Below are 18,323 nucleotides of genomic sequence, written 5' to 3'. Positions count from 1 at the left end.
CTGTTGTATTTGCTGATTTCCATGGTGCAGGTACTGTCACCAGGGCTGATTTCAAACTACCAATATGACATCAGCTGGCCCACAGCATTCCTGAAAAGTCAACAACCTGCTGTCATAAAATGGTACAAGCCAGGTGTAGAACACCTGTGCATGGAAAGCGTTTGACATAGAGAGCAGCTATAGCTTATTATTGGAAAGGTGTATATTATTAGTGTTATCATCATGGAGGCTGACTTGAACAAGGAATTACAAATGTGATGAGTGATAGAGGATGCTGGGGATATATATCAGAGGAATCTTAAGCCAATGGAGAAGGTTAAGGACAGTTCAAACACAGGAAACAGTACGTGCAAAGGCCCTGGGGTAGGAAAGAATGTGGGATGTATTTGGCGGTAACTAGGAACGGGGAAGAAAGAATGTGAAAGAGAGGTTGGGTTCAAACTGGAAGAGAGGTTGAACCTGCTTGTTTGGCTGCATCCCAAGTGCCATGGGGAGCTATTGGAATAGTTTAAAGCTGGGAGTGCCATGGTCAGATTTGCCTTTTCAAAGAGCCTTTTAGCTGCAGCAGAGAGAATGGTTTGGAACCTAGGATGGATTCAGGGAGGTCAGTTTGAGGCCAGTGTGGTGGCCCCAGCCAGAAATGATGGCAGCTTGGACTGGAGTGCCGGTGGTGGGGACAGGCAGAAGTGGATGAAATTTAGGAGGTAGCATTGACGGGACTTGATGATTGATTGGATGGGGTGAAGGTTGGGGAAGGAAAGGGAGGGAGTGACTCAGGTTTCAGGTTTGAAAAATTGGGTGGGTATAGCTTAGAAAGTGATTTTTTAAAAAGGTATAAAGTGCTGAGGGAGTTCAGAGGAAGGACAAAATACTTCCAGCTGGTGGAGAGGTGGGAAGATTTAATATTGTAAAGATGTCAATTAATGAATAAATTTAACACAATGCCAATCAAAGGACCAACAAAATGTTTGGGGAAAACTTTACAAAAGTTCACCTGCAAAAATAAAGGTGCTAAAATAGGACCCCTCATTTTGAAAAATGAGAGGGCTTTGCCCTACCAGACTTTAAAACCTATGTTAAGTTTCGGTAATTAGAAGAATATGGGGTTTTGCAGGAACACACAGAAATGTCATGCAACAGAAGAAAACACTTAAAAATAAACAGTTTTTGTGCACACAACTAGTACAAATACAAAAGTATTTGTATGGATGAGGAGACATCTCAAGTCAACATGGAAAATATGGAATTTTTAACAAATGGTGTGGGGCCAACTAATTAAGCATTTTAAAAAGTTATATATCTAATTTCATATCACAAAATGAAGCATACTTGAATTAAATATTTTAATTAAATGTAGGCATTAATTAATTTTTTAAAATGTAGGCATTTAAAAATTTTATTATACTTGAGCCTTGCTAAAAGCTTGATCCCAAAGACAGAAACCACTGAGCATAAATATGTGATTACATGAAAAGAAAATGTTTGCATGTCTAAGTTTCCATTATTAAATCGAAAAGATAAGGACAAACTGAAACCATATTTGTTATCTATGACATAATATCCTACACATAAAAATATTCATTTACTTGTTGAGCAAAGTTCATTTTATGCCTACTCTTTGTCAGCCACTATGTTATGCATTATGGATAAACAAGTGAATGTTAGAGGTCTTATAAATTAAGGGGGGAAAACTCTCTAAAAGCTAGCAAGGAACATCAGGAGTTAATTCAGGAAGGAATATAATCAAGCAATAAACATGTTTGTAAAAATCCCAACCACATTAATAATCAAATAAAAGCAAATTAAGGCAACCACAGAATCACATTTTTTTTTTCCTATCAAGGTGGCAAAGACTTTTTTTTAAACAAATGAAAATACCTACGTTGACAAAATTAAAAGAAAGTGGGGGTTTTCTAACACATAGTTCTCCACTCTCAGGAGAATACCCTGATGGTACTAGCCTTAAAAGAAAAAAAATGTATGTACCCTTTAACCCAACAATTCTACTTTTAGGAATATATACTTGGGAAATAATTGAGTTTTCCTGAAGGTTGTTTATTCTGAAGCACTGTTAATAAGCACTGTTGAAGCACTGTTAACAGGACTGAAAAATTGTAAACAATCATAAATAACAAAACATCCTTATACTGAAAAACAACTTAGATATTAAAGTAATGCTGTGGGTGCTGAGTCGCTCAGTCGTGTCCAACTCTTTGCAACCCCATGGACTGTAGCCCACCAGTATCTTCTGTCCATGGGATTTCCCAAACAAGAATACTGGAGTGGCTTGCCATTTCCTTCTCCAAAAGCAATGCTGTGGATGGATATTTAATTACATGAAAGACATTGGTGATATATTAAAAAAAGAAAAGCTTAAAAACTGTATGTACAATATGGTCTCTGGAGATGCTAGAGAGTCGAATTGGATTGCTCGGTTGGGAAGATTCCCTGGAGAAGGAAATGGCAACCCACTCCAGTATTCTTGCCTGGAGAACCCCATGGACAAAGGAGCCTGGTGAGCTACAGTCCATGGGGTCACAATGAGTCAGACACAACTGAGCACACGTGTGCACGCATGCACACACACACCAATCATGCTGGACCCTGTTCCAGGCATATTGCACTCTAATCTTTTGGGAGGGTCTGAGAATCTGTATTTTAAACAAAGAAATGAGTTTGGGAATGCTGAGTCCTGCTCATCAGGCTGCTGCAGTGACTTCCTGGCTTGTAAAGTATTTGACAACACGGGGCAGTTCTTTTCAGACTGAGTCATTACCCCACAAACACAATAGTATTTACTCATACGTGGAACTTTCTAGAAAGAGACTCCAAAAGCAGGAGGTGGGCAGGAAATTTCCAGCAAACCTCCCCTCCCTCAGCCCTCACCCCACCACTCACATCTTATGGATTGTGGTCCAACTGTTGATGGTTTCCGTATCCAAGGACACACCACCACAATAAACCCAAGCCTATTAGATGGGACTTACCTGGTATAATTAGGCAAAATGCAGTAATCAGCTCCCCATGGTTGTTGCTGCCAAGTACCGCATAAACATCAGGGCTCTGAAAAACAACACGTTTTCTTCGCACATGTAGGAAGGTCTATTTTCCTCCAACCACCACGATTTACTGAAGTGCAGCTTGCTGCTTCCGAGTCAAGAGCTCCACACGAGCATCCAGCTCATCAGGAAACGTCCCACTGCCTCTGTGTGCTTTGAGACCTAGAGGTGGTACCAGCCAAGGCTTGTGAGTGGGGAGAGGTCCCCTACTCCACGGGCCGACTTTGCTGCAGAAAACTAGCAGTGGAGAAAAATAATCCTGGTAGGGGGTACCCAGTGAGACCACGGTTACTTGTTTTTTCAGGTAACCATGGTTACTGCATCTTAAGGATTCAGGGAGAGGAGGTCTGTAGCAAGGCATTTGAGAATGGAACTCCACTTTGTCATTAAACTTAAGAGAACTTAGCCCTGGAGTGGAAGACCATCAGTGACAGAATTTAGAAGTCTGGATTTGAGTCCACATTTTATGACAAATCCCCTAACCATTCTTTGCCTTCATTTTCTTTTTAAAATTGATTGATTGATTGATTGATTTTTGGTTGCGCTGGGTCTTTGCTAGTTGTGGTGTGCGGGCTTCTTGTCGTGGAGCCTGGGCTCTAGCAGCACAGGCTCAGTAGTTGCGGTGCATGGGCTTTAGTTTCCTGTAGCGTGTGGAATCTTCCGGGACCAGGGATCAAACCCATGTCCCCTGCATTGACAGGTGGATTCTAATCCACTGGGCTACCAGGGAAGTCCTTCACGTTAGTTTTCTAACCTAAAAATTGGAAGATATTTATCTCACTGGGAATATGAAATGTAGATATGCAAGTATATTTTGTATAGAAATACACAGATATGAACAAAATTTACTATTGTAAGTGTTTGGCTGTGGGATACATAATTTCTATGATGAGTTCTCTTTGGCTTCCTTCCTCACTGTTGTTTGATCAAGGGTGGACTTTTTTGCTGGCTTCCCAGGTGGCTCAGTGGTAAAGAATCTGTCTGTCAACGCAGGAGACACAGGTTCGATCCCTGGGTTGGGAAGATCCCCTGGAGAAGGAAATGGCAACGCACTCCAGTATTCTTGTCTGGAGAATCCCATGGTCAGAGGAGCCTGGCGGGCTCCAGTCCACGGGATCACAAAGAGTCGGACACGACTTAGCGAGTAAACAACAGTAGACTTTTTTGCATGTGTTCTCTACTGTAGAAGGTGAACTCTTGAAAGACCCACCTTATCATGCCTTTGATATCTGAGTCTGGATTAGAAACCAGGGTTTTTAAGTGACAGAGAAGGCCAGGGCAGCCAGAGAGCATGTGTGCTCTCTGCAAGTGGTTTGAAGGGAAATGAGTTTTCAAAGGAAGAGCCGATTGGGCCCAGCTGGCTCATGTGCAGGCCAAAGAACTGCTTCCCAAGGTGTGTGGTTGAATATGGAAGCTGCCAAAACACCCTGGCTATGGAGACACCTATAGAAACCAAACAATTCACATCAACTCACTTCCTCCCCAGAACAATCCTTATCTTTTATTGGTTTGCCAAAAAGTTCTTCTGGGTTTTTCCATCAGATATCGTGAAAAAATAGCTTATGGAAAAACCTGAATGGACTTTTTGGCCAACCCAATACTGTAGCACAAACAAAGGTATTTGATTACTCTGTTCATTATTTGGGAGCAGGTGTTAATCAACAAGAAAGTAGACAAGATCAGGAAGCAGTTGGGTGGAGAAACAAAAAGCCTAGGTTATTCCATGGCCCCCCCAAATCATACCCTGCACAGTCCCCTCCCTGGGGCTGGGCATGGGGATCCACTGAGCCACACTGCACAGATGTGCACGCTGGATTCAGATGTTAATAGCTCACCCACATCACATTTCTTTTTTTTCCCTATAGCATTATCCTGAAAAAAAAAAAAAAATCTCATTTAAGAAATGAATCTGATTTTTAGTTAAAAATACCCAATTCGGATATCAAAAACTGGCCTGAGTACAATTGTTCCCTGTTTGCACTAGAAACAGGTTGGATGAATAGCCCTCCTGGTAGCCTGCAGTTTTACTGAAGTTGCCTCCACCCCCATTGCCTATAAAATTTGGATCCATCATTTGGCTGAGCCTGAGGAATGATGTCTCCGTTGGAAGCCCCAGAATAGGGGGCCGTTGTTTTGCTAGAGACGTCCCAGCCTCTTAATGGCCTGGTGCTCTCAGCTATAATATTCTAAATACATATTACAGAAAGCAGAGCATATTCATAACTGTTCCGTGGTGGCATTTAGATTTACCCTTGAAATTTATCTTTAATTTTTACAGTTGTCTCCTTAACCGTGTATATTACTCCCTTCTTCAAACAATCTGTCTTGCTGCTGCAGTTTTTCTTGAAACCAAAGCGTAATTAAATATTAAATTAATATTTCATTTAAAATTAAATATCAGAGGCTTCCATCTAATCTTTCACTTGTGCACTCCTGGTTCTCACCTCGTGTTCTTGTTCCTATATCCACAAAGGCAGGTACCACTTCTTAATAATGTGTTCCTATATTATCTTTGTTCTTTTTTTAACAATTGGTGACACTGAACCTTTGCTACATTGAAACAGATGGATATAGGGAGAGATTTCAGTGTAGCAAAAGTTAAAGACAATTCAACAGCCCATGGCTTCAACTCCACCCATCTCCACTTCTCGAAGAATTTCACTTTCACCAAATAAATAAATAATGGGTTTCCCAGATGGGTCAGTGGTAAAGAATCTGCCTGACAATGCAGGAGATGTAAGAGTTTGATCCCTGGGTCAGGAAGATCCCCTGGAGAAGCAAATGGCAACCTACTCAGGTATTCTTACCTGGGAAGTCCCAAGGACAGAGGAGCCTGGTGGGCTACCGGCTACAGGGTCACAAAGAGTCAGACATGACTTAATGACTGAAGAACAGCAACAAATAAGTAATAGTCTTAGAATCATAATGCAAGAACTTACAAGGGGTGTGAGAAAACACTTAATCCAACTTTTTGTTTTTGCAGAGAGATAAACCAAAGTCCACCTGCCTTTGAGGGTGGTAGAGTTGGTCAAGGTTAGGAATTAAGGCAGATCCCAGACAAGGGACAGCTTTATCTCTATCACACCATCAAATGCTATGAAAAAATTGACCTTGGGAGCAGATAGCCTTGAATGTTGGACACCTGAGGAGTAAGGTAGATGATAGATGAATGGACGAGAAAATTGGGAGGATTGGGAGCAAGAGAGAGAAACCAAAATCATAGCACAAACAAGGCAGACCTCACAGAAATAAATACACGTGTGCATGCGTGGATTATCACTTCAGCTGTGTCCATCTCTTTTTGACCCCATGGCCTGTAGCCCACCAGGCTCCTCTGTCCATGGGATTCTCCAGGCGAGAGTACTGGAGTGGGTTGCCATGCCCTCCTCCAGAGGATCTTCCTGACCCAGGGATCGAACCTGATTCTCTTACGTCTCCTGCACTGGCAGGCAGGTTCTTTACCACTAGCGCCACTTGGGAAGCCTCACAGGAATTAATGCATAAGATCAAAGCACTTTGAAGACATATTCACTGGGGGAAGACCAGAACAGACTTCCTAAAGGGGGCTTGAAGGCAGGGGCTAGTTTGCATGCATGTAAATTTCCTCCCCAAGCAAGGGTTTTATGCCTTCCTGTCCTGTCAAAGGAGAGTAACTGTCTTAGATCAGCACCATATGGAGAGGTATTCTTTTTATTTTTTTTTAACTTTTAATTTTGTATTGGGGTATAGCTGATTCACAGTGTTGTAACAGTTTCAGGTGAACAGTAAAGGGACATAATCATGAATCCATTCTCTCCCAAACCCCCCTCCCATCCAGGCTGCCCCATAACAGTGAACAGAGTTCCATGTGGTATCCAGTAGGTCCTTGTTGGTTATCCATGGAGAGAAGTTCTTCAAGCAGGTTTTCTCTTGTGCGTGCATCTCAAAGTCCATTTTCTGATCTGGTACTTGCCTGGCAGCCACATTACATAGATTTGAGGTTTATTGAACAAGATTCTTTTTCCATTGCTTTATTTAATTATTGGAGACGGTTGAGATTTAGAGTCAGGGCTGGAAGGATCCTTTAATTCTATGGCCTGGACCCCTCAGGGGCCCGTGGGCTCTGTGATGAAAGTGAAGACCCTCTGCTGCAGATGGATACACACAGATGCAGACAGACAACTAGGCTCAGACTTTCTAGACTTTTGTCAGCCTCTTATTGGCCATCTGTAGGCTCCATGATGATCCTAGGTGCCAACTGAAGACTTACTAATGAAGAAAGCTGTAACCGAGATCAATATCCCAGAGTCGCAGCCTGACAGAGTACTCAGATCTCCTTGCCCCCTCATTTTACTTGTCTCCTCTCAAATTTCTGCAAGGGAACTTGATCAGCCCTTGCTATTGCCATCTTGGTGGTCAGTACTTTTGCTGGTCAAAGGCAGAAATGACCACCTGCCTGCAAAGTCAATGCTGTCTTTGTTGAGGGTAGACCAGGATTCTAACCAGGAGTCCCCTTTCCATGTTGGCCATGGGAAGAAACTCTATTTCTGGGAAACTTAAGTAGAGGCAAAAACTGGGGTAAGCATTATCTGCTCTCCATGCCTCCTGTTAAGGAAAAAAACCAATCATATAGAATTTATCCATCTCACTAACCCTTTGGGAATATTAATATTGAGCAACAGCCAGTTTTTTTTTTAAATGAGTGGTTCCCAGTAGATATTTTTAGTTAAATACTATTTACTTTATAAAGAAACCCTTCACACATTGCTTATGGTTTATATCTATTCATTGGGTCAAAGATATGTAAGCAACCTCATATATTATACCCGCAATCAAAATGAGAAATGACACATAAGATCCAGGCTCTCAGGAGAAACATTATGAAATCTCAAGGTATTGATGAAAGTTTTTCCAAGGCTGATCCAAATGGGATTTAAATTCTGTGGCAGTTGAAATGTGTATTATTAAACTCCTTAAGCAAACCCGGATGACTCCCAGTGGAGGATTAAGACATTCTATGTATAGCAAAGACGAAATTCTCATGTCTGAGTTTTCTCTATTGAATTCCCCCTTGATTAGCTTCTGTAATATTTAACTTCATGCCATGCCATAATTATTTAATAAAAGGTAAATATAAATTATATTTCAGTGGGGATTTGACCTTTTACCTTAATGTTAATGTTACCAAAGAAAGACATAGATAAATAGAGCCTATAGATCGAAGCCTATTTTTAATTTACTCTGTTTTTGCCTTGCCAGCTTTTCTCTGTGTCCCTCTCAGCCAAGAGGTTGGCAGGACTTCACACCACCCCCGCACTCCATGTGGTAGCAGAGGCTGTAAATTCACACTGATGATGGCGGTTAATGATCTGTTGGCCCTTAGAGACAGTCTTGGGGCTGGTCTTGGGCACCTCATTAGCTAATTGAGGTTTACTTGGCTCACATCAGGACTGAAAAGTCAGAGAACACCCAGGGAGGTGGGGAGCAGGGAAAGCTGGGACTCAAGGTGAGGCTGAAGTGATAGGATGCAAAACAACTGGTCCAATGGGAAGTGAGTTTGGACCCAGAATAAAAACTGTTCAATGCAACCCTGATTTTTTTTTTTAAGATGTGGACCATTTTTTAAGTCTTTATTGAATTTGTTACAATATTGTTTCTGGCTTTTATTTTGGATTTTTGGCCCAGAGGCATGTGGGATCTTAGTTCCCTGACCAGGGGTCGAACCCACACCCCCTGCATTGGAAGGCATGGTCTTAACCACTGGACCACCAGGGAGGTTCCCAACCCTGAGGTTTTGAAGGCTGAACTCTTGAGGGATTGACTGATTTTTCTTCTTACACTTCGGTGTTGACTAAACAGTTTGGGCTTCATGATTTTTACTTCAAAATTTCACTAAAGTGGCATGCTGTGTGTGTGCTCACACACACATCCGTGTGATTATTCCCTGTCCATATAGATAAACACGACAGTGTATTTCACCATCTTTCTCATCTTGGATACACACAGAACCCATCCATAGCATATGCCTAGGAAGTCTGGCAGGGGCCTCCAGAAAACACTCAACATGAGAAAGAGATGAGTATGTCTATTTTGCTTCATCAGCTTAAAATGTGAATTGCTAACTCCATGTGGTCAGGAGCACCTGCTGCTTCTGATGTAGATGAGAAGCCTGGACAAGCGGGCAGATGAGATAAACCAGACATCACCCTGGTGTCCTGGTAGTTGTACCCTGGTGGGTACAACTGTGTGATAAAGTTTACAAAAGAGAGGGCTTCCCTGGTGGCTCAGTGGTAAAGAACTTGCCTGCCAATGCAGGAGATGCAGGTTCAATTCCTGGTCCAGGAGGATCCCACACACCTCGGGGTAACTAAGCCTGTGTGCCACAGTTACTGAGCCTGTGCTCTAGAGCCCGGGAGCCGCAACTACCAAAGCCCTCGTGCCCTCCAGCCTGTGCTCTGAAACAAGAGAAGTCACCACAATGAGAAGCCTGAGTACCACAACTGGAGAGTAGCCCCTGCTCGCCACAACTAGAGAAAAGCCCATGCAGCAACGAAGACCCAGCACAGCCAAAAATAAATAAATAAAGTTATATAAAAATAGAGTCTATGAAAGAGAAAGCATTCTGTGTGCTAATTAGAGCTCAGCTTTTGCAGATTACTCTGTGAGCAGCAGGAAGGACCTAGGAATAAGGATATTAGTGGCAGGCTGAGGATAGACCTCTAGGGCTTCACTGAGATGGGGCGAGAATTTGGTAACAATGAAGATGGGAGGGAAGGGACAAGGACAGTCATGGAGACAGTGGGACCTTGGTTGGGGGTGGCTAGATTCTCTATCTTATGGGTTGTTCCCTTACTTTAGGGTCAGTGTGGTGTAAGCATGCTGTTGTTGTTAGCTGCTCAGTCATGTCTGACTCTTTGCGACCCCATGGACTGTAGCTCACCAGGTTACTCTGTCCTTGGAATTCTCCAGGCAAGAACACTGGAGAGGGTTGCCATTCCCTTCTCTAGGGGATCTTCCCAGGCCAGGGATCGAACCCGTGTCTCCTGTATTGGCAGGTGGATTCTTTACCACTAGCACCACCTTGGAGCTGCATTTAAAATAGGGATAAAATGCATGTTATAGGGTTGTAATGAGGATTAAATGAGCTAATATATGTAAAAGGCATTAGCATAATGCCTGTAACATAGTAAGCCTTCAGTACATTCTAACAGCTATCATAACAATTCTCATTGTTGAATATTATGGCCACTAAAAATCCTATTATTAAAGAAAAAGTCTTCAGAAATTGCTGACATTATAGTGTTAAGCAGGGAAAAAACAGTTTATGGAATAATTCAATTACACCCACAGCTATTCTTACATGTGTTTCTGGGTGAGATGGTAATATGAGTGCGTATGTCTGTGCTCAGTTGCTTCGGTCGTGTCTGACTCTTTTGCAACCCTATGGACTGTAGCCCGCCAGGCTCCTCTGTTCATGGGATTCTCCAGGCAAGAAAACTGGAGTGGGTTGTCGTGCCCTCCTCCAGGGGGTCTTCTGGACCCAGGGATCAACCTGTGTCTCTTCTGTCTCCTGCATTGGCAGGCAGGTTCTTTACCACTAGTGCCGCCTGGGAAGCCCCGGTTACATGAGTACAAGTGTTTAATTGGCCCCCATCCACAATTTATTGAAGGAGATTTTCAAGAAAGCATAAAACTAAGGGAGACCTGGTATTTGTGTGTGAAGCTAAACTGGTCTCATCATGATGCCAGAGATTCTGTGTCCCTCTGCATGCAGGCAGGGTTGTGTTGGAGGATGTGACATTCTGCTCATGGGAACAGATGAGGCGAGCCAGGAAATCAGGGAGAACCCTGACAAAACCTCCCAGGTGCCCCCCTCAGAGTGAGGACAAGTGACACAGCAAAAACTTGATCTAGAATTCAAAGAGAATACTCAACAATTCTGTGTCCAGAGAAAGTGTCATTAATGTGTGAGGAAGACAGAAAGATATTCTCTTATTTCAAGGGCCCCAACAGAATTTGATTCTTATTCATGCTAAAATAACCTGACTTCTGGAGAACTGGATCAGTCAAGAATGGAAAAGTTATGGTTCCACAGGACCACTGGTTAGCAGAAAAAGTGGTTAAACATACAGTATCTGAATTATTGTTAATATGAGGACATGGTTTAACAGAAATATGGAAATTAATGTCTAAAAGAGACAGATCACAGAAAATCTAGTAATAGGAATATTAGCTGAGGAGGATAAACCATCAACAAAAATGTAAAGGTAGACAGAATGAGGTGAAGGAATTAAAGGTAAGCAACATTTTGTATATGTGGAGGGGCTCCATAGACTCAAGCAATTAGGAAAAGCAAAATATTTTCAGAGAAAGTCAGAGGTACTATTCTAAATTAAAATAGAGTGTTCATCTTCCTAGTCACTAGAGAAAATATATATACATTAAAAACCTATTAGACATACAAGGAGCATGTGGAAGGGTAAATTTATAGCAGCAATTATGTAGAAAATATGTTAAATAATATGATCAAAAAGATATATTAAATAATACATTTAAAGCATTTCCCATGGAACACAGACAAGACTAATATGAATTCACAAAAAAACTTAATAAATTCCAAAAGGCAGATATTCTATACACCACCTTTTTTAATCCAGTGCAATTAATTAGAATAAATAATTAACAATTTAATACTCAATCACCTAGAAATCTTAGGATATTCTCTTTGGAACTAAAGGAAGACAAAATTAGATATAGGACTGTTCAGAAAGTGTAACAAAGTTGGTGTCGGTGGTGGGGTTACCGTGTGGAGAGTCATAAATAGGAGATTAGAGATTTTAAGCAAATACTATAATAAAATTTATGCTAAAACATTTAAAACCTTAATGAAATGCATGATTTCTTTTTAAAAAATAATTTTATGTATTATATTTTGTTTTTGGCTGTTCTGGGTTTTCATTGCTGCACGGGCTTTTCTCTAGTTGCGGTGAGTGGGGGCTACTCTCTGGTTGAAGTGCGTGAACGTCTCATTGCGGTGGCTTCTCTTGTTGCAGAGGATGGGCTCTAGGGCGTACAGGCTTCAGTAACTGTGGCACATGGGCTCAGTAGTTGCAGCTCCCAGGCTCCAGAGCACAGGCTCAATAGTTGTGGTGCACAGGCTTAGTTGTTCTGCAGCATGTGGGATCTTCCCAGATGAGGGATTGAACCTGTGCCTCTTGCATTGGCAGGTGGATTCTTTACCACTGAGCCACCAGGGAAGCCTGAAATGCATGACCTTTTGATGGCTGATGGCTATGTGGTGTCAGTAGCATGAGACTGCAGTATCTTGAATGGGAGGAGTCTATGGGCCATCCATGTGGACATTTCCAGCCAGTACTTGGAAAAATAAGGCTGACTCTTGGGCAAGTTACCTGAACTGCAGATAAAGATTTGTGACAGGATGTAGCTTGACATGGAATCATGTAGGCACTCATGAGGTTGCTGAGGAAGAAGGTATAGGCAAGAAGAAGACTGCCTTGGCCACAAGAAACATCAGCATTTCTTGTTGCCTTGGCAACAAGAAGCATCAGATGGACAGAGGAAGAGCAGTCCTCAAGGTAGGCTGAGATGGCATGACTAGAGTGGTAGGGGTGAAACAGAGCAATGTGCATTCAGGAAAGTCAGTGAGTGGACATATTGGCAGCAGGAGAGTGGTGTCAAATGCTAACTTGAGTTTAAGGTAAGAATGGAAAAGTTCCTCTTGGTTTGGCTAAGACGTTATTGGTGACTTTGAAAAGAACAATTTCACTGGGGTTCTTTCTAACTTTTAGTCAAGAGATACTACCCATGCTATATAAATTTTATAGTACATAGGATAAAATATAGAAAGCTTCTCAATTTATTTTTCTTTTTTTTTTTTCAATTTATTTTTCAAAGTGGGTATAAAATAAAAATCAATCAGAAGCCAAATACACCATGCACAGTATCCCAGTTATTAATATGGGCACACAAATACCAGCAATAATAACAGTAACAGATGCTTGTTGAGGGCTCAGAATGTGCCAGGTGCCATTCTCAGTGATGTAATTGATTTCATCCCCACACCAGCAATCATAAGAAAATATTAATGAATTGCATTCAGAAATATACTAAGCAAATTATATACTGCATCCATGAGTTGCCATTTAATTGTGAAATATTGAGAAATATATTCTAAGGGGGCTTCCCTGGTGGCTCAGAGGTTAAAGCGTCTGCCTGCAATGTGGGAGACCCAGGTTCGATCCCTGGGTTGGGAAGATCCCCTGGAGAAGGAAATGGCAACCCACTCCAGTATTCTTGCCTGGAGAATCCCATGGAGGGAGGAGCCTGGAGATTTCATATGATTGTAATTTTCTAAAATTCTAAGAATTTCTGATAAAAGCCCCTATCAAAGCATGATAACTAAAATGAAAATGTTAGTCACTTGGTCGTGTCCAACTCTTTGCAACTTCATGGACTATAGCTTGTCAAGCTCCTCTTGTCCGTGGAATTCTCTAGGCAAGAATACTGGTGTGGGTATCCATTCCCTTCTCCAGGAGATCTTCCCAACTCAGGGACTGAACCCAGTTCTCCTGCATTGCAGGCAGATTCTTTACTGTCTGAGCCACCAGGGAAGCCCATGATATATAATATTTATAAATAAATTTTAAAAATGATAACTAATATTTATCTCAAATATCCAATATCACATTTGGTATGAAAGTGTGTCATTCCCGTTTAAAGGGGGACAAAAAGCAAGAATATCCACTATCATCCTTTTTTCAGATACTTTTTGGGATGTTTCAGCCAATACAAGGATGAGATTAAGAGAACTAAATGGAATTAATATACTTATCAAAAGAAGACAAGCTGATCATGAAGTGTAGATGCTCTGAATGTTCAAGCCTAAGAATAAACAGGAAAAAAGCACATTTGTCAGGGGTTACCATTGGTTACAATCTTTTATTGCAAAGACCTGTACTGGGAACATGATATACACTGTTTCATTTAATTTTGACAGCAAACCCATGAACTAGATTTTAAACAGAAGCTCACAGAAATTAATGGTAGAGCTGGATTCAAACCCAAGATCCACTTGACTCTAAAGCTGATTCGCTTAATGACTATACCATATACTGCCACACACTACCCTTCACACACTGCCTGAGCAGACACATAAAAACCAAAGTTTTTCTAGGTGCTAGTAAAACTCATAGAAAATGTGATGAGGGAGTAATCATATTCACAATAAAATAGACAGACGATGAAATACATAGCAAAAAAAATAAAAAACTTGCTACCTAAATAGTGAGAGTACACATTTTACTGGTAGATCTAAAGATTTCGTATACTTATAGTTATGTATATGCAAGCACTCCCTGACCCACGTGTGTGTGTATTTGCCAGATCTTGGGGCTGGGATGGTCTTTCTACCTATAATACCTAAGAACAAATTTGGATATGTTATTGTAACATGGTGATAGAATGTTAAAAACATTAACATGTAAAGTGTTTTTACAAGTTAAAAAAGGCCTATTTCTCAAAAGAAAAGAGTACAGAAAGTATTAATAAGCAGCTCATAAAAGAAGAAATCAAAATGTTCAGCAAGTATAAGAAAAAACTCTTCAATCTCACTGATGAATAAAGAAATAAGTTTAAATGACCACATGCCCTGCTGGAGGGAGTATAAATTTATATATTCTTCTAAGGAGTGATCTGACAGTATGTGTAAAAGGCCTTAAATCTGAACCATAATTTTTGGTCTAGTAATTCTAGTTCTTGGAATTTTCCAATTGAAATAATCAAAGTTATGCACAAAGGATAATTATTGCTCTGATTTTTATAATAGTGAGAAATTAGGACCATGTTAAATACCAAACATTAGGAAGCCATTTAAATAAATTACAGACCATGTCATGGAAAAAATATGCAGGAATTTTAAATAATGTTATAAAAGAATATTTAATAACCTGGGGAAAAGTTTGATATATTGTTAAATGAATAAAAAGTAGGTTATGTAACAGTGTGAATAGTATGTCTCTGAATAATTTTTAGTATGTGTGTGTGTTTAAATCTTGGAGGATATATACAAAAATGTTAACCCAGATCATCTCTAAAATTATGAGATTATGGATGATTTTATTTTTCCTTCCATATTTAAAAATTTTAATAATTTCTTTAAATAAAAGGTGTTGCTTTGAGAATTCAAATGATAGCAACAAATATTCATAAAACATATATGCAAAAAGGAAGATTAAAAAGAAAATACACCCTCTTGTGTTTACTGCTGCCTAATGGGAGTGCAGGTGATTATTATTTTATCCTTTGTATCTTTTTCCTTTACTTTGATCATGTATTAATTTTAAAACCATAAAATTTAAGCAACCAAACTTTTTTTTTTTAGTTTTATTTTTTTTTTAATTTTATTTTATTTTTAAATTTTACCTAATTGTATTAGTTTTGCCAAATATCAAACTTTTAAAAAGTAAAGAAAGAGAGGAAGAAAGACAAAGGATAAAGGAATCAGTCCTCCAAAACTCTTTAGCATAGTAGAAGTGTTGAAATAAGTCCTTCATTCATTCATTCACTGTATCACTCATTTCACAATTGCTGACAGTAAGTGCCAACTATGTGCCAGGCACTGTCTCTAACAGTGAGAACACAGGAGCAAAGAACGTGTGAGTTCTGCTCTTATGGAACTTGCAGTATCTGATGGAGCCTGACATGAAGTGAATGTATGTGTAACATAATATAATTGAAAATTCTGGAATCATATTATGCATAAGAACAGAGTTTTGTAAACTCACAGAAAGATTTATAGATGTATAAATATAAATATCTAAGAACATAATTAAGAAAAAGTGATATTTAGGAGAAGAATTACTAGATGATGAGACATTGGGGAAAAGGCAAGGAGGGAAGAAAGGAAAGGCATGCGGCTGCTGCTAAGTCGCTTCAGTCGTGTCTGACTCTGTGCGACCCCATACACAGCAGCCCACCAGGCTCCCCTGTCCCTGGGATCCTCCAGGCAAGAATACTGGAGTGGGTTGCCATTTCCTTCTCCAATGCATGAAAGTGAAAAGTGAAAGTGAAGTCGCTTAGCCGTGTCTGACTCTAGCGACCCCATGGGCTGCAGCCTACCAGGCTCCTCCGTCCATGGGATTTTTCCAGGCAAAAGTACTGGAGTGGGGTGCCATTGCATGGAAAGGTATTAATACTTTATTGTATTCAGAAGAAACTGGGATGGGATATGATCGATTGTGAAATGTTTCTGAGTAGTTGAGAGTGAGCAAAGAATGATAAGTGTGTGCACTGAAGGCAGAAATGATAAAGTAATTATAATAATCTTGACATTTGGAGACATCATTCTAATGACTAAATTACTATTAATTCTAAACTTATAAATGTGAATTAACCAATGTCAATAGCAAAAATCCTTAGTTTATTGAAACAACAACTGTGTCAATTCTTAGAAAGATAATATTGGAACCTTTCTATTATCCATAGCAGACTTAACCAGATACCTTGCTCTATGGCCAGTTTACATCCTCAAGAAGAGGACTTTTGTTTTTCAGCATTAAATGAACCCACCATAGACTATGGCTTTCAGAGACTGCAGAAGGTCATCCCAAGACATCCTGGAGATCCTGAGAGATTAGCTAAGGTAATACACTTTGGAAAATGACATGTGAAAACCTTCTTGTAAAATTTCAGTAAACTTAGATAAACCTAGAGACTTAGGTCTCTTTAAAATTAAGTTAGGCATCCCTTGTCCGACATACAAACTTTCAGTTCTAAGATGAGTGATTTCTGGGGATCTAATGTACACCATGGTAACTATAGTTAATAATCCTATATTGTATACTTGAATAGGTCTTAACAATTATCACCACAAAATGAAAACAAAAAAGGTAATTACTGTGAAGGGGATGGAGGTGGTAACTAACATTATTGTAGTAATCATTTCACAGTATACATGTGGCTCAAATCATCATGCTTTGTAGCATCAACTTACACATGTTGTATGTCAATAATATCTCAAAAAAGCTGGGGGGAATCAGTAAATAAAGGAGCATATAATTTCTGGAGGTGTATACTCTATAAATATTATAATATTACTATATAATGTTTTTTACAAGAGAAACTACACTTTCAACGTCCAATACAGTAACTCCCGGCTTGCTGGGCTGTTGGGCCTATAAGATGAAGCTAGTCCAAATTGAGATGTACTATAAAACACGCACCAGATTGAAAAGACTTAGTATGAAAAAAAAAGAATACAATCTGTCTCATTAATTACATGTTGAAATGATAATATTTTGCATGTATTGGGTTAAATAAAATATAATAAAAATTAAATTAGGCCTTGAAATTGGGCTAAGCTTGAGGTACAAGATGCTCATAAAATATCTACTAACTATGGAATATGTTATGATGAATCTCTGAGCAAATACGAAATCTGAAAATTTGGACCTGTGAGTATTCAACTTATGAAACACTGCCAACTTCATGAAAAATAAATAATTGAATAATTGTCTGAAAGTGTAAGTTCCCATTCATTTTTATTTAAATGTAATTTTATTTGCCCATAATTACAGGGACATATTAATCCACAATCAAGTATTCACTGAGGGCCCAGTACATACACAGATATTCATGGAAGTGAAAAACACCCATATATTAACAAATTTCTATGAAATGTATCCCTTTTAAATGAACTTGCTTGCAAAAATTCTATTGTATATCTGGCCCAATATTTTCACTTTCTTTATTTAAAATCACATCAGTTTATTGGGTATTGATTAATGAGAAATTATGAAGTTTCAACATTTACATTTGCCCTTTAAGCACAAACATTACAAAATTCCATCTTCTCTTTTTTGTAGTGAGTGAAATTCAAGTACTGCAGTTGCTGCTCCATTGCACCTTTATTTTCCTCTCAGAAAAATCCCCAGCCCCCCCATTAAATTAGATGATATCTGGAAAGTAGGTTAATAGCAATTTAAAAGGCTGTTAAAAACAGGAGGTGGAAAAGACACAATGAGAGGAAAGGGATTACTGATTACTAATTCTCTCTGGTTAAAGTGAACAGGGGGAAATATTATTGAAAGAATTCATCTTTATTAGAGTAAAATTTTGCAGAAGGCATTGCCAAGATCATTTCAGGACTCTGGACAACTCCTTGGCAAGCGGTTCGACTCAGGCCAATCAATCAATTTGAGAATATTTGGTTAATTAGAGTACCAGGTTTTTTTTAATGTAATAGTCTGAAAGTAGTTTTTAATGGAA

At 39.7% G+C, this 18,323-nt stretch overlaps 1 protein-coding gene across 1 annotated transcript in view; it reads left to right on the top strand.

The window, feature by feature from the left end:
• Positions 1–18,323, top strand: part of EBF2 (EBF transcription factor 2) — a 221,448-nt gene that overhangs the window by 178,578 nt on the left and 24,547 nt on the right. Inside the window, exon 11 of the mRNA XM_055578771.1 lies at positions 16,610–16,698. Coding sequence (XP_055434746.1) covers positions 16,610–16,698 — 89 coding nt within the window. The remainder of the gene's footprint in view (positions 1–16,609; positions 16,699–18,323) is intronic.

The sequence above is a fragment of the Bubalus kerabau genome, chromosome 4, assembly GCF_029407905.1.
Source record: "Bubalus kerabau isolate K-KA32 ecotype Philippines breed swamp buffalo chromosome 4, PCC_UOA_SB_1v2, whole genome shotgun sequence".
Taxonomy (NCBI): domain Eukaryota; kingdom Metazoa; phylum Chordata; class Mammalia; order Artiodactyla; family Bovidae; genus Bubalus; species Bubalus kerabau.
This window is presented reverse-complemented; position numbering and strand designations above follow the sequence as displayed.